Genomic DNA, 24081 nt, shown 5'->3' on the forward strand with positions numbered 1-24081 from the left:
ATCCCAAATGAATCCCAAAGCCCCAAAACCCCCGTAAGTGATAATTTGTAAATGGAAATTAGCTAGCATGTAGAATATTGCCTGCCTATTACTGTGTATAAAATGATTCTATAAAAAGTAATTAAATACATTTATAATTCATGATGAGTAATACATCACAAATTCCAATTATACTACTTTTAATTCTGAATACTTGGAAGTTATAATATGTTGTTGCAACTTAAAAATGATAAAAGAATATGTTGGGCCAGAGGTCAGGCCTCGGGAGATCAGAGTTATAATCGCTCCTCTGCATTTGAATTCTGAGGAGTTTGGTTGTGTTGTGTGATTTGGTGTTGGTTTTTATTTTTTTAGCGGGGAGGTTGTAGTGGTTGGTGGTGGTGGTTTTTTGTTCGTTTGTTTGGTGTTTGTTTTTTATACATGGCCGAGGAGGGAAGGATTTATATTGTAATAAAACAACAATATTCTATTGGCTTTGTGTATGTCTGATCAAACCATCATGTCACTGACTGAGAGATAATTCTGCAACACTGAGCAGCAAAAAATGTGCTCTGTTGATCCTTGAGCATTAAAAACTTCTATATTCAGAAATCTTACATTTATTTAAGAGATATTTGCTGTTTTTCAATTTTTGCCTGTGTTGGATTTGATGAGATTTTTTGAAAAGAACCACAGTGCTACAGGTATTGATGTGAATAATCATTAGGATTATTATTTCATACAATGAAGAATAAAAAAAATCAAGGAAGACAATGTGGAAAAGCACATGAAACTTAAGTACCTGTCTCTGTATTTTCCCAAAAATATGAAGTTCAGACATTTACTGCCCTAATTTTTAGCTCTGTCAACTTGTTCCTTTTGAATCTGAGATTAAAAATAATCTTTGTGTTTTTGTTGACCAATTCTGCTTTTTCCTCAACTTTGAATCAGGGGAAGCAAGACTCAGTGATAGGGGCATCTGGGTTGGTTGCTTCCAATGCGTCTCTTCTGGGGGTCAGGCAAAAGCTGTGCCTACATGTTTGAGGTGTAGAGTTTTGCTGCAATTCAGGGTTCTGGTTTGATGTAAGAAACGTGCGGTGCAGGTGTCTGCCATTACCATAATTTTAGAGTGTTAAAAATACAGAGTGTTAAAAATCTGTTAAGTTATTTGAAACATACTGGGTTGTAATGGTGCAATATTTGGATCGTTAGCAGATTTTTTGAGTGGAGGTGGCTGTGTGATGCTGAGGTGAGGATTATTATCAGCATATATGTGAACTAGCCTTTAAGCTATAAGAGAAAAATGAGCCTTACCTTAATGTGAAAGAGCGTTTCTAGCATTACTGAGGATTCAGCAAGGCAAAGAGAATCAGTGAACCACAATAAGTTCAGAATTAGTGTATGACATAGTAAAAGAAAAGGTTGCAGTCATTTGTGGGATGTTTTTGTATTTTCTTCTCCCCTGCACAGAATATGATTTTCAGTAAATGATACTGTTTTGTTTCTTCATGCTGGCAATATTTTTTTCTTTATTAGCACACAACTAATGCTATGTATCTTTACTGATGGTGGTGAAAGTTGCTAAAATTGAAAAGAAACTGCATGACTTTGTAGCTGAAAATGTTTGTGGGTTTGTTAGTTTGTTTTTCTCTTCATTTGCTTTTTATACAACCAGTTTTATATAAATATATATATATTTTCTTTTCTTGCAGGAGTGGCAGAACTCTATACAAAAGAATGCTGGCCTTGCATTTATTGAGCTTGTCAACGAAGGAAGGTATGTCACAATATCTGATAGCACCTCTACATTAGCCTTCAAGAAGAAGTGTAGCTTGAAACTTTTTAAAAAGAATTTATCTTCTTCCTCTTTTTGTGTCATTTTCTTTGAGTTTTTCAAGCATGATTTCACATTCTTTAACTTTTCTGTTTAGTTTTAATACTGAATGTGGGATTTTGCAGAATCGCAATGGTCTTTAGTTTCATTAAATAGTTAACTTTTGGTGTGTCATGGATTTTCTTTCTTCCTGTCCTTGTGCACTGGCTAATGCTGAAACTGTAATTTGTATTCCGCTAATCTCTTAAAGAAGAGAATTGATATTTGGAAGACATTATAGCTAGGAATTGTAAGATAAGCCTCTGTCTCAAAAATTAGATTCTGGTTTGCTCATTTATTTCCTGCTTACCTCATAAAATAGAAAGGAAGAGGGTCCCTTTAAGGTACAAAAAAAATCCATTAATATTATCAATTAGATGTAATGTTCTGTCTGTGACTATATTTGTATATTACTGGCAGAGCAGGTGAAGAGGCCATGCTCTTTGACTTGTAGTGGCTGTTCAGAACCATCAGTATTTTCTTCATTAGGAATAGATTGTTGAGGCAGACTAAAAGCAATATTTAGTTTTTCTAAAGGATTTTTTAGAAGATACCTTAATTAGCTAAGAAGTATTATAAGAAAAGCCATTTTCTAAACCTAAATTCTGTTAGTGAGTAACTTGAGCTAGAAAGAATCCCAATAGAACATAAATTTTAGAGGATTAGGACAGCTACTGAATTTAAACCAAAATAATTCATCACAGAAATTAAAATGCTATATAAATATATTTTTATCATTGTAGGAATAGGGGAACCGACTGTTTGAGATTTTTCTTTAAAAATGTATAGATGTTCTCAAGATACATAAAAATAATGACCATTTTAATGGTTGCATTTCAGTTTATGGTGAGGGAAACACCATTCTGAGGCAGAAAAAATGTTTTGCTACTAGTCTTGATCCCAAGGGCCAAGGTAAAGTAACAAGGGTGTTCAGTTACAGTGTTAAGATCTAGCCTGTAGTTGTTTCCTATTATGTGAGGCTGACCTGTCTTGACCTTACTTATAAAGTGCCTGCTATAAATTTGGCCCTTGATTAATGTTTTATTAGCATAGATAACATAGAGATCCCCCACACACATGAACCACAATGGAAGGTTCGTCTGCGTAAGATGATTATCGTGAACAATTCCATTGCTGAGGCTGAGTTTTAAGCAGCAGTTACCCAGTAGTTATTCAGCTTGTCCAGGTCAAGCTTTCAGAGAGCATTCTATCAGTGAAGTGTTTGGAATTTACTATTTTCTTTTAAAAAAACCCTGCAGTGCCCATCACCGACAGATGGAATCACTCCCCCACCTCCATAAACAACATCGCTAACTTACAGTCTAGCCTCAGCAGAGTGCTTGTCTCAGGGACAAATGATCCCTTGAAGACTGAAAAGTGTGGTTTCGGTTAGCACAAAATATCTAAGTAATTCTTACTTCATTTCGGTTCTGACTCATAGCAGAATTGCTTTTTTAAAAAAAGTGGGAACATAACTTTCATTATAGGGAAGAGGAGAGGAGATTAATTTCTTAAAAATGGCTCCTTTTATCTGTCTCCCTTTTCTTTCATTGCTGTTTATAGGAGCCTTTAAAGTTATTGCTGAATTAGTCATTGTGGTACTTTGTGGCTTTTCAGCACTCACTAAAATGAAAATATTGTCCCTCCTATGACATGAACTACTGCTACATCCCAGAACTACTCTTTTCTTATCTTTGTGTAGGTTGCGTATTATTTTTCTTGTGCGTATGCTAACACTTCTACTGAAACATTTCAGGCCTTGCATTTCATTGAATTTGGTTTTGGTTTATGTATTTTTGCCATAATATTATAATCTTAAAAACTAAAAAAGCTAAAATCTGTTAATTAAAACTTAAAAATTAAAATACTGGAAAGATGTTGATTTATGCTTCAACTGTATAATTATACAATAAAAGTTGATTTTTTAAATTGTTTCTATAAGTACTCAATAAAAATAAGACAACGTAGTTGTACGAAAGACAGAACTGTTTTCAGCAAGGAAGGATGGATGTCTGGGGGGTATCATGACAGGCAGAGTGTTAGAATAAATAAAATAAAATTAATAACTAGACAATATGCATAGAATTTGTGTAGTCATATAATTGCTACTGTCTACTGCTTTGGTGGAGAAAGTCTTCCTTATCCTATAACCTTTGTAAACCAGGGGTGTATTCCCAATGTTTATTTCTACTTTTTTAATGAAATATTTAGTCATTACTAATTGGACTAATGATACCAGAGGACATCTGAGTTTGAAATGTGTTCTGTTGGTTTTGTTCATCAGGAAATAAGACAACTGAAAAATCTTTCTGGGAGAGAAAGAGATCTAGAAAAAGAAGAGATCTAAATCTCTTCTCATATTTGCTTTCAAACGTATTTTTTTCTTTTATGTGAAAGGTATGAATGTACCTCTCTCTCTCACATCAGTTGAAAGCTTTATATTTAGGCTTGCCATGTTTTGGCTAGGATTCCCTGAACAGAAATACGTGCAGAAAGTTTGCCTCTGGGACTCATAAGCTCTACAGTCTGTGTGCTGGACTTGGAATGTGTTGGTCTGAATTTCATCATGTTCACGAGTAACTAATGTCTTATGTATATGGTTGCTCCCAGACTTTGCAGATATGTCAGATCCACTGCACATGTGTAGCAGAATTCATTTGTGCCCGGTGAAATTTTGGATCTTGAACTGAAAGAAAACTATATAGACAGGAGACTAGTATGTGAAGATACAGAACTGTAAACCTACCTGAAATTGAAATGCACAGCTGAAGTCTTTTGAATACCAGGTTACAAACATAGTAAAACAAAACAAAACCTGACCACAAACTGTGTAGAAAACCAGGAAGGTACCAAATGTCAGTGGAAAGCTAAAGGAACAGGTATTAGAAAATAACCTCTTTCTGTGCATAAAAAGAAATGTCAGTTTCAGTATGTTGCTACATTGAACATTAATCTGGTTTTAATAAAAATGAATATGTGTTGTTCAGTATAATTGTAATGTCTGGGAGGACTATTAATGTTGTTTGAAACCTTCTTAAAAAGGTGCCTGCACCCACTGCTGCTCCATGTACTGAGCCATCTGCGGAGCAGAAGTATGGATTGCACATTTTCCTTAGCCTGCTGAACTTCTGTCAGTCTGGATTTCTGTCTTTGTGCTTGCCTTTCACCTCTGGGTCCTCCCTTTGGGGAGACACTGTTCTGGAGCCTCAACCCAAGAACTTACTGATGAGGAAATTTCTTCACCGGAACTGTCCTTTGGCTGTGATTTGGTCCACTCATAGCTGGTTCTCTCCTTTGGAGACTTCAGAGATGTCCAGACAGATTCGTTTTTTTTTGCCCTGAAACTAATTACATTTCCTCCCTATGCAGGTCAAGCTATTATTACTGAACTGAAAAAAAGGAAGCTTTGTTTTACTTGCTTGGGTATAGAAATGTCTCTTTTTTGTTAGACTGTAATTTCCTCAACTTGACTAGACGGCAAACAAGTCCTTTGGTCTGTGGAGGTTAAAACTTTCTCCTGTCGCTTTGATTCATTAGCACACTTTAGTGTGAAACATCTCTTATGCTAGACCTTATTTTCTGTATCTGTCAGTGCACTAACAAACGTACTCGAGCTTGAGACTAGGCATGACAGTTATTATCCCCTTTGGGGTGATAATGGGTTTGGCATGGCAGGGGTTGAGGGATCAGTCTCCTAAGCATGCTGCAGCAATTATTCTTTCAGATTTTCAGTTGAAGAGACTCTTGAAGATGCCTAGTTTTAATTTTCTCAAGCGGAGTTTTCTTAGTCATCCAAAGAACTAAGTGCTGTGTTCTATAAGAGCATTGTTATACATCTGTAAATGCATATTCTAACAGTAGGTGCTTTAAAAAGCTGTCACATAAAGTTTGGTTGAAAAATAACCTCATTAAACTAGCAGAATATATGTAGAATTTCCTCCTCTTTGCCTTCCTTCTTTCGAGTCCTTAACCAAAACAAACAATCCAAAACCTAAGGATTCAGAAGTGTATCCAGGAGAAGCAGAACTAATGGTGTTAGTTTTTCTGTAACTTTTTCTCATTGCTAGATTTTTTGTTGTCTAATGTGGAATAAAATCTAATCAAAATTCTCCTGCCATACTAGAGGATTATCTTCCTATATTGGATTTTCTGTTGTGGCTTTCAATGCAGTGAACAGAGTGCCTTTTTTTTTTTCTTTTAAGGATGCTTGCAAGGGTTTTTGTCCTCTGTTGGATATATAACTGGTATAGAATTAATATTTTTTGAGAAACTCCAGCCTTCTATTAAAAATATTTGTTGGAATTATCCAATGAATTCCAAAATTACTGGGAGAAGAAAGAAGGCAGACAGCACACAAACCAAATATCCTTAGCAACTAAAAATTCCATCAGCCAAACAAAAAAAAAAAACACAATCCACTCCAGAAATAACCAGATGTAACTGCTGTTATTCTCCCAATACATAACATCTAGTGGTATAAAATCTGGAATGCTGTAATCATCTGTGTTTCTGTAGCTTTTTTTCAGAAGGAACTGTACTAAGAATTTCAACATGTCACCTGCTGTTCTTTCTCTTAAATTGTATATATTACTTTTGACTTGTCATAAATGCAAATATTTTTTTAATATTGAAATAGTTGGCAATTGAACTAGTTGGCCAATTACTTGCACATTTTCCTAACAGAAAATAGGGGACAGATGTAGGCTGCCCCATTCGATTGTCATTCACTTTCAATAGTGCGGTCACTCTCAAGGAATGGGTGTTAGAGAATATGTTGCCATAGGAGCAACTACTGTGATGGAAAATAGTTAGAAAAATACAGCTATTAATGAAAAAATGGATGATAACTGACAGACTTATGCTTTGTGCATAATTGACCAAAAAAGGCTCAGGAGAGAAAAATGATAAATGCAGTCATGTCCTAACTAGAATTGATTACTGCCCGTCTGCTCCCCTTATTGCAGCTTCCTTGCCCTGACTCTGATAACACAGAACCTGCACCTTAGTCTTGATTTGTAAGAGAAAAAAAGTGTGTTCCATATTTTCTTTTTCTTTTAGCAACCCATTCTGTTTGATTGCTAGGTTTTGTAAAAGGGATTCTTGGTGATTCGTTTTCTGAGGTTTTATGTTATTGTTTTGATTTCGTAGCAGAAGCAGTTTTGTAAAGTGTGACTTTGAACTGCATGAGATCATTAGGCTAGACTTTAAACAACATTTTAGATGCGCTGAAAATTAGAAGTTGTGGACTGAATGTGTTTCAGAGACAGATAAGTGACTTGAGGTGGAGGTTCTTGACACTACATTATTTTTTTGTGCATGTGTGCACTTAAGGTATAGTGTGACATGCACAACCATTTTAAAAACATTTTTTTTATTTCACTGAGTTTTGTTTGATCATCTGTGCATGAATTTAAATTGCATCATTTCTTTGTAACTGGAAACATATGAGCTTTGCTGCATTTAATGAGTAAGCAGAAGCTGTTTGGGGAGAACTATGTATTAATGATTAAGAGTTAATGTAAGTTTTTATTAGTGGAGATGCCAGTAACTTTGGAGGGTATGTAAGTGACAAAGGTAGGTTTTGCTTGGGAGAATGTGTCTTGATTTACTGGTTCTATTAAAAAAGCAAACTCATAAACCACTTTTGAGTGCCTGGGAATTCTTAACTTTTTAATGTAGGAGGTTTTTAGTAATATCTGCTTTTAAAAAATAAATCAGTGCAAGAGTAACAATAAGGTATTTATACTGCACTTTATGTATGTATGTGTATTGTACTATTGCTATCTGACTGAAAATTTTCAGAAAACGTGTAGTGCTACCATGAATACAACCTCAGATCAGTTTTCACTGGGCTCTGACATGGCTGTACTAAACAGAAAAGGTTGGATTGGTTTGTGTCCTCCCTCGCTGTCCTTTTGGAGTGCTGTTAAGTTTTATGCTATCCCATGTCCATGACAGTATTTTGGTGAGTGCTGGTTTTGGTGTGGTGTTTTTTGTTTATGTTTGTTTGTGGTTTTTGTTTGTTTGGTTGTTTTGGTGGGTGTTTTTTTGTTTTTGTTTTAGTTTTGGTTTTTTTGTTGTTGTTGTTGTTTTCCTATTTTCAGGGGGCAAATATGTTAAAACTTTAGTCTTCAGGACCTTATGGACTGGTCTGTGTTTTTTGATGATTGAATAATGTATCTGTGTGTTCCACTTCCTTGCAGCAATAATTCCAACACTTAGTATATTGAGCAGTCAGATCCAATAAAAGACAGCGTGTATCCCTGTAGAACATATCTCGTTTTGAAGTAAGAGGATCTCTTATGCTAGGTTATGAGGAATGCAAGTAGGAAAGCTTACCTTTATCCTCCTTTCTTGGCTGTCTCAGAGTTCTCTGTTGTGGTAGCTTCTGGAACACAGACAATCTCTCTGTGTAGTACGCTGAGAGATTTATGCCTAAACAGCTGTTGTAAATGTGACCTGTAAAGCTTTTGCGATATTTTGACTAAAATTGATAATTGTTTTCCATCAGTAATACTAACCCAGAATTTATCCATCTCTCACTTTCTTTGCACATATTGTTCTGTTCCGTTTTTTCCCTCTTGTACCTTTTCCTTTTTGTTTGTTGTAAGAAGAAACTTGACTTTGTATTTGATCATCTAAACATTCAGCAGCCAGAAATCAGCGTAAGAAGGTTTCTTGCTTTGTGTCCCATAGTTTTCCAGTGTAATAATAAAAATCAGAATATTTTCTGATTTTCTGCAAGGTCCTGCACCTGGGTCAGGACAAGCCCTGGTATCAGTACAGGCTGGGGGATGAAGAGCAGCCCTGTGGAGGAGGACTTGGGGGTACTGGTGGGTGAAAAGCTGGACGTGAGCCAGCCATGTGCGCTTGCAGCCCAGAAAACAAACAGCACCTGGGCTGCATCAAAAAGAGCGTGTCCAGCAGGTTGAGGGAGGTGACTCTGCCCCTCTGTTCTGGTAAGACCCCACCTGCAGTACAGTGTCCAGCTCTGGGGTCTTCGGCACAGAAAAGACATGGACCTGTTGTAGTGGGTTCAGAGGAGGACCACAAAAATGATCAGAGGGATGGAACATTTCTGCTATGAGGACAGACTGAGAGTGTTTGGGCTGTGTAGCCTGGAGAAGAGAAGGCTCTGGGGAGATCTTATTGTGGCCTTTCAGTACTTAAAGGGGGCTTGTAAGGAGGCAGGCTGTTTAGTAGGGCCTGTTGTGACATGGCAAGGGGTAGTGGTTTAAAACTAAAAGAGGGGAGATTTACACTAGATATAAGGAAGAATTTTTTATGATGATGGTGTTGAAACACCAGCACAGGTTGCCCAGAGAGGTGGTAGATGCCCCATCCTGTGAAGTATTCAAGGTCAGGTTGGATTGGGCTCTGAGCAGCCTGATCTGATTGAATTGGGGGGTTGGACTAGATGATCGTTAAATGTCCCTTCCAACCCAAACTATTCTATGAGAATATCTCATGTATTTGGCTGGAACTCCATCTCTCAGTGGCTTAGCACTTCATTCCTGACCTAGCAAAGTATGCAAGTATATATTTAACTTCCAGCATGGGATCTGTCCCATTGCTTGTTTTTACTAGGCTGTTCGTCTTTTCAAAGTTAGTCACATGGTTTTAAATATTTTAGCACAGAAAAAAAAAAGTGCTTATACAGAGGAAGAAGAGTCTGTTTGAAACTTTCAATCTAGTGTGTGCTGCGAGCAGGAGAGTAGTCCTGGTATCCAGTCTTTACCCCCATAGGTATTACAGTCTCACTACTACAGACCATGTCCATTCATGCTCCTCCCGTGTTAAAGATCAGAAAAAATGTTAATTCAGTAACCTGTCATAAATAAAACCAAACCAAAAGGGAATCTATCAGGGAAGAAGGAGTGTAAATCATCACACTCAACAGCATTATGGTGTTTAATAACAGTGAAAAAAATAAACAGATATGTGAGTTACTAGTATGAGGCATATGGGTCTGCATACAGAGATTATGAAGCACAGACAAGACAACATTATTAGACTTAAGTTTTTCTTTTGGCTTAGGTGTGTTAGCTTCACCAAATAAATGAAAAACTGTCCTTTTTCTGTGGGGAACAAAAAAGTATAAAGAGATATTTTTTATAGACTTTTTATTTAACAGGAAAAGAACTAATGCAATCTAGGTGCTGGAATAAAAAACAGGATAAAAGCAGAAAAGAAATATTGTGGTGGCTTAATTTTTTTTTTAAATTGACAGTAATTACCTTATTATAAAATTTATTTTTAGGGGAGCATGGTGTAAACTATCTTTTTTTTAAAAAAAAAAAAGAAAACTGGGTCATCTTTCTGAAAGCTCTGCTGTAGTTCAAGCAGAAGATACAGACTTGATGGAGAAATTAACTTATTTTCAGGAAAACATGCAAGATCACTTCTGTGTTGGAGTGCACACTAGGTACCAGAAAGGACCGTTATGATCCTGTAAATGCAGGAAATGCACTTACTGTCTTACTGAGGAAAATCAGATTTTTCTAAACTGTTTTTTTTTGTTTGGCTTTTTTTTTTTTTTTGTAAAGAAGAAAGCACTTGTCTGTCATAAATAAAGTTACCCCATCTAGCTGATACAGTTTATAGCCACCTGCATATGTACAAAATGTGTTTTATGTAGTGTGGAGTTGAACTAATACTTTTGCAAGAGTCAGGTTCTTGTCCGTGCCTCAGCAGTGGTCTACTCAGCTGGAAACAGTTGTTCCTCATGCAAGTAGTGAGCTACACTTAACAAATTTCCATTCAACGTTTTGTTTGCCTCAAATGGAAAAGTAGCAGCTGCCAATGTTCCCGAAATTAGGGTAGATGTTAAAACTTAATTTTAGACATATAAGCAAAGGTGTGTGCTGAGAGCTTGTAGTTGCATTTGAATTTTTATGATGGCTATAGACTCCTCTGCTATATCATGCCATCATTACATTTATGTATAGATAAATATTTAGTTTGCTAAGTTGGACACTTTGAGGTAAATTCAAAATAGAAATGGGCAGCGTGCTGTGTATGTGGATACTGTTCTCACAGAGAAAATCCAGGCTGGCCTAGATAATTATACAACTTGAATTGTTTATTAGAAGAAAGTTAGCCTAAGTATATACAGTGTTTGGAAAAGGTGACTGAAGAGGAAGATTGAAACTTTAATTCTTGATTGTAAATAATGAACACAGCTGCTATATGGTATAAACTAGTAAATTATTTAATATAGGCTCCATTTGTATTAGTAAATAATTTTTATCTTCACCTCTTGGAGACCTTTAGTTGCTAAATTTGACAGTTTGCAAGAAAGGAAGCAATTGTATAATAATTGATACATAATAATATGAAGCTTTTATGTTTTTCTGAAAACAGCTTGAAGTTACCAGTAGGTGCTTGTGCTAAGCTTGGACAGTTCCTTAGCTGTCATCCTTAAGAAGTTTTTGATTGCCAAAATGACAAGTTTATCTGCACAGTCATACCTAAGTTTTATATAGCTGGCCTTGTCCTATATGGAATATCTTAGAGACAATGAGGAAAGTGTGTGGGATTAGTCAGGAGAGTTGGGGGTACAACTGATCTGTAGGAGACCGAGCTCTTTCTGATACTGAAAAGCTATTTGTTTTTACTAGGTACACTTCTAGCTTCTGTTGAGAATGTTGTTCCTATGTGAGGGAATTTAGTTCTTTGCTTTGTTTGGAACACGTCCATCATCTCTGCAAATGCATAGTGAGTGCCAGTGTACAGTCAGTCACATAGTGGGCTGCTTACTGGTTACATTTAGCAGATAAGAAGGAAAATCCATGTTGTAAATCGTTAAAACAATTATATAGGGTGTTTTCTTGAACAGATTAAAGAGAGGCTTTTAAAGGATAACTAGTATTAGATTAGAAGCAGGCCTTTTAGAGGATAACTAGTGTTTTCAAAGTTGGATCAGGTTTGCAGAAGATACTGGTATTGACAACATCAATGAAGATAATGGGATACTGTCCAACTGAGATGTAAATTGCAATGCACGATTTTGTAATGTAGGAGTATTTATGATCCCCATATTTTTTAGACAGTTTAATAAAAAATGTTTATTGAAATGCTGATGTGACAGGTTTGAATGTGCTACTGGGATTGTGGAGAAAGAGGGGAATCAGATGCTTGGAATTTGCCTAGACTATGAAATGGGTTACACAAACTTTTTGTTGCTGGTTTACTAGTAGGGATTTATCTTTAGCTGAAGATTACTGCAAATTATTAGAGACATAGGTTTAGCATTTTTTTTTTTTTCAATGGATGAACAATGCCTTCTTAACTAGTTTATACTCTCAATTTTTTTTAAGCCATGAAAAATTATAAAATTGAAGTTGCGTCACTGCAGCAATGTTGGTTCTGCAAGATTTTCAAAATAAAAGTTTGACACTAGTGCATGCATGCAGATAAATTGCCCAAATTGTGTGTTTGTTGATCAACAGCTACCTTCATTCTACGAGTCACTAAAAATGAAAAAAAGTAAAGCGTGGCTCTAAAACAGTGGCTTCTGTACAAGCCTCCTCCAACAGAAGGTGAAGGTGTGCTTCAAATAATGAATTGTGCTTATTTTTTTCTTTCAAGACTTCATCCGTGGGAAGACAGTAATCGACTGGTGTAACTGGTTCATGATCCCGTAGTCTCATTTTGCGCTTGTGCTGTGATTATGGTCATGTAGTGTGAGAAGCAATGAACACGGTGCTTCAGGTGTTGCTCTGCCTCTGGATTTCTTTTCATTGGAGTAGGCTTGCCTCCTGCAAGTCTGGAATTGGGAATAGCGTAGGAAAAGAGACAACAGAGCACTGATGATCGTACTATCAAACGTACAGATAGAGACAGGTGGAGCCTTAGTTCAGATAACTTAAGTTCTAGGGATAAGATTAACATTGTATACATTAGAAGGCTTCCTGCATAATAAATCCTTTGTAAAGAAAGAATCTTGGTAGACTCTGTGAACTTTTTGAAATGTACTTTAGCTTAAATGTGCAAGCAAAGCAAGTAATCTTATGTTCTGCTACTCTTTTCTACATTAGCAACTGAAAAAAAAAATATATATACATGTATTTTTTTTTTTAAAGCAGCTTTATTAACTGAAAAACTAACCAGAGCATATAATGGATTTGTCTGGTGTATCTTTGAGTGACCCTGTGGAAATATGCACCTTCTGTAACAGTGTGGCTCCTGTATAGCTAGTTTTAACTTTATGAATCCCAATGTAACTAATTAAAAAGGAAATGTTTTTAGTAATAATATCTGAACTCACAGAATAATTGGGTTATAATTCAATCTGTCAGCTCTGCTACCATTCATAAACTCAGGGTTTATGAAGGCCTCAGAAATCTCAGATTGAGTTACAGCTTTATTCTGAACATAACCTGGAACAATGTATAACTTAGCATTTCATTGGTGAGACTGAGGGTGTTTTATAATCCTGAAAATATTACTTAAATGTATACTTACCATGAAATTCCAATTTTACATTTGGAGGGAAAAAACCTATGCTGCAGAGCAATTCAGTTTTTTATTTAGACTTTACATCAGTTACATTAAGGCTTTCGCTGTGGGTGTTTATATACATAAACTGCTTACTTTTCTTTAACGTGTGTATGTGAAAGGTTTTCTTACATATCCATATTTCAGATAAAACAAATGGCTGTCTAGAGTGTTTACGTTTTGTTTAATACTTGGTCTGGTTTACTCTTGAAAAATACAATTTTACTAGTTGCCAGAAAATTATCCTTCAACCTTATTGATACTGTTTTCTTAGCACAATAAAGTCAGTTAGGGAACAGAGCTCAAAATATTTGTGTATATACTGCATTTACAGATTTTTATTTTGGGACTTCATTGTCTTAAGGCAGCTCTTAAATATTCTCTGTCCTCAGGTTACTGAGTCAAACCATGAAGGACCATTTGGTAAGAGTGGCTAATGAAGCAGAATTTATCTTGAGCAGACAAAGAGCAGAGGATATTAACCGCCATGCTGATTTTGAGGTAAGAAATTAAATATTAAAAAAACTCAAACAAAAACAAAACAAAACAAACCCCAAACAAACAAAACCACACACACAAAACCATCAAAACATAACAAGCCCATTGTGTTTGAGGATTCCAGTGCCTGATATGGGCTGGTCAGGCACAGGAGGGTCCATCCTGAAAGATGCCTTGCAGTTGTAGGGTGTTTTGGGAGATTTCCACTAATTTTGATGGAAAAACAAGCTGTGCAAAGCAGCTCAGAACTTGTCAGAATCAGCAGACTGTAGTTTGTGAGGGGAAAAAAATTTTTCATACCAATGCTCATCTTTTCTGTAAAGCAAACATCACTGCGTGTGTTAAAGCTGCTTTAGCATTACAGTCAAGATATAACTTGGGAAAAAAAAGAAAAGAAAACATCCAAAAAACACAAACAGAAAAAAACAACCAAACAAAACCAAAAACCAACATACTGAAGATAAATGATAATAGTCTAAGTGCAAAACAAGAAATTACTTTTCTTTATATCATTTGCTATTTCACCGAATCCATGTCTAAAACCATTTTCCTTATGTTTTACATGCCCCAGTGTGGTTTTGTTATGTTTTTGTATTTTCATCCCACTTAAGGGATTCTAGAGTGCAATAGTGGTCTTTGTTTTCGTAGACTTCTAACAAAAATAGAAGCCTTTTTTTTTGAATCACTTTAGCCATGCCTCCAATTTTGGATCTCAGTTACACCATGTATCTCCTTTCTCTGTGCTTTAATTATTGTGTTGTTTAAATGAAAACAAAGCTATATTTCACTAAATTCACTAATATTCTGTGTAAGGAGTACTTAGCCTGTCTTCTGACATGTGATACTACTTGTGGTTTTGTTTTTAAAATGAAGCATTAAGAGATTGAAGGCACATTTGTGTTTAACGTATTTCTAAACTGTTTTTCTCTTAAATCTTTACTTGGGAAAAATACTCCCCAAAGATGAAAGCATATTTGTCTTAGACAGTGCTTATGTTCTAAAGGTCATCTGTGTTGGCCCCAGGATTCAAGCTGTGCGTTGTTTAATAACATATCTGCACTTCATCTAGAGCTAGTTACCCCCTCCTGCAAACAGAGATGTTGTAAGATATCTACAGTACCATTTTGCAATGGTGAAATAGCAGGCGTGTTTCATTTATTACATCAAGGGTTTGGCGACAGTCCTGTGGAGATGAAAAGTGCATCTTTTTACTTCGTTGCCTGATAATCATTGGAGTGGGACGTGCTTGACATCTTTTGCTCGGGATTTATGCAGAAGCTCCGTGCATGACATGGCATTATTGATTAGATGAACAGACCACTTTTTCTTGAGATGTAAACTATTCACAAAGGTGTGCACGTATGTGGGAAATCTGAGTGAAGTAAATGGTTCTGTCATGTAAATATGGGGCTATCAATGAATACAGTTGTTCAGTGACAACTTCACTGTTAGCCTTATTTCAGTCTTAAAACACCTTTTTATGATGTCTGCAAGAAATTTATACTGAGCATCAACTTATGTTTTTTAATATAGCTCTGAGTTCTTCAGTGGCATATCCATAGGATAAGAGTTGGCTGATATGTTTTTAAGTTGATGCTGTTTTGAATCTGTGCTGTCTCAGTATGATGGCTCAAGGGGCTTAACTCCTCAGGTTGAACTTAAGCAGAAACTAGTGTACTAATGTAACAGTAGTCTGTTTATCAAGTTCTGTTTTGTTACCATATTGGAAAAACTTAGATTTAGCAGCACTTCTGCAGGTCTGAGGATATGCAACTGTTGAGTTCTACCAAAAGTTTAAATAACAAAGCTGGTGTCTCATGAAGTTAGTGTTACTGATGTCTGTGACAGACTTCAGTCAGTGTTATGTTTCCTTCGTGGAAGGGGAAACTGTTGGTCACATTCGTTTGAATCTGCAGGCGTCACATGGACAATCTGAAATTCCTGTGTACCCTGTTACATCCATCCATGGTATGGATGGTTTGAGCCATCCATGGTTGATCTGCTTTTTACATGCCCTGTGAAATGTGCTTGACTTGTTTTAGCACAATGGTACTGTTTAGCCACGGTGTTCCTCATAGCCTTTTAAAGTGGTGCTCAGGGCTATAGAAAACATCCTGTTCTTCTGTCATGTGCCCAGAAATGGATCTTTCACTTGAATAGACTGGAGCCGTTCCAACACTTACATGGGAACAGATCTGTGCTGTGTGGGGCTGCTGACATGCAGTGCGTTGCAACTGGTACGTGTGTTTCCATTGTATGAAAGGGTGTGGGTGTTGATGCCTGTGGTTTGGTCCTCACACTCATGTCATGACAAACTTACAGGCATGTGACAGGAAGGACTCACAAACGAGAAAAAGGACTTTCAAAACAATTGGTAGAGCCTTTGATCTGGTTCATTTCTCTGACTTGAGTACCTGTAAGGAAACAGAGTAGCAGATGATGATCCCTAAGCTAAAGATCTTTCTGGCTAGCCTGACTGGTGTGTTTTAGTCACTTGGATGCACCTGTTTCCTTGATTTGCTCTTTCGTCTTCCATCTATTATTCTATTCTATTATTTTTCCAGTCATGACAGACCCTCCTTGGTCAGTCCATTAAATCCAATATCCCATCCACCATGGCATGTGTCTAAGAGCAAGGAAGCAGATAGACTATACTTTCCTAAATGGTGTCATCATATAGAGATCTGTGGCTCAGAGACTTGCCTAACCACAGGTGATGTCTTTAATAAGATGATGCGATTTTTCTGCCATGATTTTTTTCACTTCCTTTTTTCAATTTAATGTAAATATTTTGCACCTAAAATGTCATAAGATGGGCAATTTCCGTGCTGTGGTAGGTGAAGAAAATGAGCAGATCCTGTCTATAACAAAAAAAAATGAAAGAATTTATTGTTAAAAAAAAAAAAAAAAAATCTCATAACATTTATCTGTGAAGAATGGTATGTGCAAACAGGGCTTTGATCACATTTAAAAGCATTTTGTGATTGTAGTAATTACTAGTTGAAAAGCTGCAACTGTTTTAAAGAAAAATGGTTGAGTGGAGCATGCATGGTTCAGATCAGAAATTTTCTCACCTGAGCTGTGGAGGGAAAAAGAGATGGGGCTGGTTGAGTGACAGATAAAGATCCAGAGACAGAGAAGAAATTCAGACTTGCATTTCTGGTGTTTCAGATCACATATGAAATATTCCCTTATAACGCTGGGTCAGCAAAAATCCAACCCCCAAATTTATTTTAAAGATCTGTAGTATGTTTACTGCTAACTGTTTTTCATTCTCCCATTTCTAAAAATCATGACAGAGATGAGCCTTGCAAAATGTGTGTCAGGTTTGGGACAGGTTTGCACCATGGTGCTAATGCAATGTAGTCCTATAAAAACTTTCTGTAGAACGTTCTTTTGACTTTTTATTTTTAAAGGCAAGGACAGTTTTAAAATAAAGGACAAAGTATCTTGTCATCATGTAAAACTGAATTTGGGTATTTGGGGCACACAGAGGCAGGAAAAAGTGAAGAGAAATTTAGACAAGCTTTGTAACGAAGTTCTGTATTTATTTGTTACTGTATAGCATTTGGTTATAAATAGGGTAAGGATGGTCATTATAGAAGGAAGGAAAAACCTAGGAAGATAGGTAATACAAGGAGAGACACTGCTGAGCAAGTGCAAGAAAATATGTCACGTGACATTTTAAAAGATGCACAGGGTCTAGAGGGGAAGGTAGCACTCCTGTTTTGTTCTTAATTAATTGCAAGAAGAGTACAGACATTTTCCTTTCAGAAATCAATTGAGAAATGCCCACCTAGCAATTCTTTCACAGCCAGGAGGAGACAGAGAAGCAGCAGCAAATCTGGCATGTATTCTCTTTGATGTGTAAGGTTTGTCTTTGTTATGTGTCCATCTGTTGGGACTCTGTGTTGGTCAGAACACTGAAAGTGTCTATACACTTTCCATACAGTAGGGATGACAGAAGTTGCTATAAACTGGAGGTGCTTGACTTCCCTCAAGGAGGATGCAATCTCCCATCTTCTCTGGAGGGCTCTGCCTTACAACTCAGCAGCTTGGATGAACCCAAAGAGTCTTCTTTTGCGTGCCTGGCCACTACTATTTTTTTTTTTTTTAATAGGAGACAGTATAAGTAACATAAGAAATTATGAGCAAACGTTATATTGTCTGTCTCCTAAGCTGGCATTTTTGCAAAGACAGGAGAAAAATGCTTTGGGAGTTGATGGATTGGTTGTGAGAGGTTTTTCTATAGCTGAATACAGTCAAAGGTCAGCCTTTTTATTTCATTTTTTTCCTTATCCTTTCTTCATCTGTGTTTTCACTACTACCTCTATAAGCAGGTACATCTATGAATGTAGACATAGGGAGGTCACAGGGAAATCCAAGACACACTTACCTGTTTTGCAATGTGATTGAGCCTCAAAGACATGATGAAGCAGCATTCCACTCATTTCACTAGTGAGGTAACAGTGAAGCACACATTTTGACTGTGAAAAAGTGTGAACATGCCTAACATAATGTGTAACCCTTTTATAACCTTAAATTTTGCCCAGTGTTTGTGGGATTTATGTGCACAGCCCTCTTAGGCATTTTTCAAAATCTTGCCCTGAGAGGTTACTGAAGAGGAACCTCTTTATGCCTGAATTCCAGCTAGTTTCATGCTACCATCTAGACTGGTTTCTAGAAATGGCCTTGAAAACAGTGGTGATTCTTAGATTATGTGTCCAAACTGCTGTGGAGTTTGGCCTGTGAGAATAATTTGATTTGGTTTGAGGAGAGGGAGGGAATTTTGTACTCCGATATTATTTTATAATTTATGGCAGGAATGCCCATTACCTTGGATATGCATCCTGTCTCTTCATGTATTTGTGTGTGAATACACATATTTATAGAATTCTAAATATGTAAGCCTGAAAGTGTTTTAGGCCTGGACTGTTCAAGCATCAGAGTTTTTCAGCTTTCTAGTGAAGGTTTAGTTTGCTATTGGATGGCACCACTGAATTTTGACCAAAATCTGAGATACTGTATCTCAGTGCTTGTGTAAATTATTTTTGATGAATATCCTTCCAGCGACGTATTGGTGTGGGGGGTTTTTTTGTGTGTTTTGTTGTTTGTTTGGGTTTTTTGGTTTATTTTTTGTTTTGCCTGGAAGATTCACATGAAGGAATAGGAGAATAGGTGTAATAAATTCGACGAATCCAGATGCCAGCATAAGCTCTTTGATTGAACGGGCGGGCCGGGCGAGAGTAAGGAGTCTAATTCAATGTGAATTTACCATCCGTACTCTTTAATAAACCCTTAAGCAACACTGAATATCAATGTCCCCGAGACCACGTTTTCCGAGCCTTATATACTCTATACCAAAAGGCCATGCGGCAAGTGCAGGCTACAATTGGTTACACTTACAGTCACTCATCCCCCCCCACTATGGTGATTGGCTGCAGGGCACTGTTCACAGACTGTTCATGCGCAGCGGCAACGCCCCTCCTGCAGCCTGGGTCGATGGCAGGGCAGCTTCTGTTTACTTTCCTTCTGTCTCTGGTGTCTCAGGGAAATCCTTCCGTGTAGCACAGCCGCATCAAGCCCTGGCTTGTTCACAGCACACAGCCAGAGACTCTCCACAAATAGGGGAAAAGTTACTATACAGAAGTATTCATAAGGCTGCAAATCATGAGTGTGTGTAGAGGAGCAATGGACAGTGCAATACCTTTTTCTGAGAACTTTCTAGAATGGATGGACAAGGGTTCTTTATTCTGAATATGTAAGGAAAACAGACACTTTGGTAATGTTTTCAGTACCAAGTTACTAATTCCATAATTTACAAACTAACATGCCTCCTCAAAGTGTCTTTTTTAAAAGATTGATGTAAGTCCTTTCAATTTTTGGTCCTATTTTTTTAAATGCTCATCATCTGTAGAAATATAAAGTGCTAGCAACCTTGTGATTGGCCATTTCTGTTGACTACCTGAGAATTTCACGACTTTCGCTTTGCATTTATTATAAATCATGCTAGGCAGCTAACTTCTCTGCATGATTTCTCTTCAATAATTAAATGCAACATTTCCAGCTGCTGCAAAATTTGTTGCCCTTTTCTGTTCAGTTATGTTTTGTCATGCGTAACACTTAGGCTTCCTCACAGTTTTAATTCTTATTCAGTATCAATTTATAGGCTGTGTGTAATAAACTGAATGTTTTACTTCATAGTTTGTGCTGAGTAACGAATCTTAATGTTAATACAGGTATTGCCTCAACAGAGATAAGATGCAAGGCTGGGTGAGCGTTCCAATAGTGACTTGGATTACATGTAGCTATTTGCTTTTTGTTCTCTTGGCAGAAAACAAAATTCAGTCATTCCATTGATTGATAATCTTGTGTATCCTGCACCTTTTCTCCTTTAGTGTACAAAGCATTAAATGTTAGAAGATGTTATTTGTATCCGGGGAAGTAAATAAAAAGTACTGCAAATCAATTGTGGCAGAATAACATAAGTCAAAGAGAATGCTGGAGAGCCCTTGAAAGTATTATGAAGAGGTATTTGGTGTCTTTGTAGTTTCTATAGCTGAATGCTACTTCTGTATGTAACAAACAGTTTCTGCAGAAAATAAAGTTATGTTTTAATCCTTTACTGAGTCCTGATTCTCCATATAATTTTCCAATGTTTTTAATAAGAATTGTTTTGTTACATAGCTTGGGCATTGAATAACCTTCCTGTGACTCTTACATCCTTTTATATCAGGTATTATTCAACACACTTGATAACAATGACCTTATTTATTACAACAAAAGATTTTGGAATGCTTTCAATGGTCATTTTGTCTAGTAGTGTGGGTTATCAGCAACGCATGAGATAATGAATAGCACGAGTTGTAAGCGTCCTGTAGTAATGTAACTGGAAGTTATAGTCCATAAGACAGCAAAAATGTGATGTGGCAACACAGAACAAGTTACATGTACCCTCACAGAAAAATAAGGCTTTACTCATTTTGTTGTGAATGGGCTTGAGTCTCTCTCTCAGATTTAGATTTTTGAATAAATGCTGCTCTTTGCATTGTGTAGGTTAGGCTTCATAGCACCATCTGTTGGCAGAAGGAAGACAAATGTTGACTTTGATTTCTAAATACATTTTCTTGAGGTATTATAAACTGGAGGATTATCCAGTTTTGTTCTGCTGCAGTATGTTGACAAGTCCCAAAGTGCAAAATTAAATTTCTCATATTCTGGAGTTGGCAATTTTTAGGATTCATTGTGTCATGTGAGTCAAAGGATACTGGAATGAGAAGCTCATTTTCTTCCGCTTGAACATTATAACGTTTTCCTGTTGCTCTGGGAAGTGTTGGGATAAAGTATTGCCTGATTATGAAAGCTGTGAAGAACTGTGGTTTCTCTTTCACTATGCTTTAATAAGCAATGGGAGGAGAAGGAATGAAAACTTGGACTGGAATGCTGACACATCTTTTTTGTCATATCTCAAATTTTACATCAAAATACATTACAGAAATATGACTAAGAGCTATCAAAAGATATAATGTTGTTTCTGAAACAGCTTGAAAGAAAATTCATTTTACAACTACTTTCTTTGACTTTTCTGATGAAGGAAGAAGTGATGATATCTTCATTACCATTTTTGGATAATGCTTTTGGCAAATTATGAGACAAACTATCTGAAGAGACATTGCTGAATTTCTATGGAAAATTAAACTGAATCATAGGACCTTATTGCTTAAAATCAATGCAAGTTACATATGTAGCTAAGCAAGAGGAAACCGCTGTGGTTCCTTCTTACATTGGCACTTAATCTAACAGGCTGCTCAGTTTTTATAGGAATCGCAAAGTATTTGTTTTGCTTGATGTTTTGAAAGAATAATTAGACAAATAGTAGAAAGTGTATTGAAGCAGAAAAAGAGTAGATGGAAGCAATTATTTAAATAATGTTACATATATTGCATTTGTTCTTGTTAAAAAGAGAAGAACTAAATCTAGTAAGTCTCAGCTTATTTTTGGGCTTTTCAAATCCTATTGAATATGGAAATGAAATAGAATCATAGCCATAGCTATTTCGTATAAAAATTACCTATTCTTGTTTTTCTGATGCTAATGAAGTTTATTGCTTTATAATTAATGCTTGGTGTTTAGCAGTATCTTGTCAACTCTTCCACATTTTATAATCTATGCTAGGTTTCATTTACATATTCAGTATAATTTGGAAAAAAAATCCATGTCATGAAGATATGAGCCTTTTCTGCACAGTGTTTTACAATATTAGCTGTATGACATTTTAACTTTTAATGGCCTTTTTTCTCTCCTTTTACATATTTAACACACCTATTTATTTTTCACTTCCTGTGAATGATAAACTTTCCTTTGTTTTAAAACTGGTAAGTACTGTTGCAGCTGAGTATCTTAACTAGAGATTATCAATCAGCTTAATTGATCTCCTCTCCATGGCTCTGGAAGTCTCGGCAGAACGTGCTCTGGAATTTTTGTTATTTTAGCATTTGTAAACCCTGAAAACCTAACAAAAGCCTCTGCCAGGAGGAGTCAAAGACACAGTTCTTGTAACCACTTATGTTTTATAATTTTATGCTGCTGATTTAATGGCTGAATTGGAACAGCATAGGCATGAAGAAAATGGGGCAATTAGAAGAAGGGCGAGCAGTGGTTCTGCTGTACTCTGTCTTCTGCTAGACTGGGAACAGGCAATCTTTTTGAACTAATCTTTTGCTGTGACAGTGCACCTTAACCTCTTTTTTTGGTGTGAAATCCATAATCATAATACTGACAGGGTGGGGTGGGTTTTTTATTATTTTTTGTTTCTTTTTATTATTTGGCTTGCTAGCTAAGTACCACACAACATCCAGAATAACAATTAGTGCATGCTTACAACACTCATCACAAATGTAGTGTCGAAACAGTGATTTATTAGGGTTGGTTTCTGTTTGTTCTTTTTTCTTTTTAATTACCAATTCCAAGTAATGAAGTTCAACTTTAAACTTCTTACTTCTTTGAAAGAATAACTCTTAAAGTAAAATTATACACAGTAAGATGTGAGTAAAATATAATCTGTATAGTGGAATATCTCTTCCATGGGAATGACTTAAGGAGTTACTTCGAAGTGCTCATGTGTTAGGAAAACAAATACAGAAATATAAATGTCTAGTCTGATATTAGTATGTGCAAGATTTATGTACTTAAGTTCCCCTTACCATAGATAAATCTTTGCAAATACTGACTTGTGGAAATTGCTCAAATACTCAGATGAACCTCTCTTATTTGTTATGTCATTATAGAGCCACAGGTTCTGCCAGGTTTCTGGAATAGGAAATGATTTGGCAGTAAACCTGAATGACTTGAATTTTGTTTAGAGCATTCAAGATCTGAAATCCTTTAGGATGTTAGCACAGCCCACTTGGAAATTCCATGCCTTTTTTATTAATCTACATTAATAATATTGTGTGAGAACAGTGCAATTATATAGGGATGCTGCCTTGGTGCTACCCAGGTGGCAGGGATCACAATTTGGACAAAGATGTGCAGTTCCTTATGTGAATTTCACCTATTGTTATATCTCACAGTTACTGTACATTAGCATTTTGTATGTTTTATTCTTGTTTTATTCTCTTGAATTACTTCAGACTTTCAGCTAAACTTGACACCTCTTCCATGCTCTGGTCATTTCTAAATACATTTAATAACACAATGGGATTCAATTGGCGATTTCTCTCCGCTTTGAAGACTAGCTATTTTTTTTTTAAACCTGTTTCCCGTGTTTCAATAAATTATTATCCATATAAGGATGTTCCTATATGTCCTGCTGCATCCTGCCTATCTTTAAGTATCTTTTTGGCATTCGAACAGTGGACTGTATGAACTGGATCTTTATTGTCTCTATCTCCAGTGACTTGTTGAATGAAATCTAATGAAACATGACTTCCTGTTACAAAAGCAACGAGGACTTTTGCCATTGTCTTTATTCAATTTTTTGCTTTTTGGTTCAAACATAGCTACCAACTTGCCTTTTATACGTTTCAGACTTACTGCCATGTTGTTCCCTGCTGTCCTCCAGAGTCCATTTGGCAGATTTCATTCACCTGGCACTGAGGCAGTTTGAACAAGAGCACTGTAGCTGATGGTTCAGCTGCATTCATCCCCGAGTTCTCAGTCATCTGAGAGAATACTGTCTGGTCCAAGCAGTTGGTCACTTGTCAGGTTTCTTTTGTAACTTCTCTGCTAGC

The 24081-nt window shown here is 36.4% G+C and overlaps 1 protein-coding gene across 5 annotated transcripts in view; it reads left to right on the forward strand.

Moving 5' to 3' along the window:
* Positions 1 to 24081, forward strand: part of LRBA (LPS responsive beige-like anchor protein) — a 409424-nt gene that overhangs the window by 125542 nt on the left and 259801 nt on the right. For all 5 annotated transcript variants that reach the window (XM_071807989.1, XM_071807991.1, XM_071807990.1 and 2 more), the window contains 2 exons: positions 1692 to 1756; positions 13744 to 13852. In XM_071807989.1, the coding sequence (XP_071664090.1) occupies positions 1692 to 1756; positions 13744 to 13852 (174 nt within the window). The remainder of the gene's footprint in view (positions 1 to 1691; positions 1757 to 13743; positions 13853 to 24081) is intronic.

The sequence above is a fragment of the Patagioenas fasciata genome, chromosome 4 (assembly GCF_037038585.1).
Source record: "Patagioenas fasciata isolate bPatFas1 chromosome 4, bPatFas1.hap1, whole genome shotgun sequence".
Lineage (NCBI taxonomy): Eukaryota > Metazoa > Chordata > Aves > Columbiformes > Columbidae > Patagioenas > Patagioenas fasciata.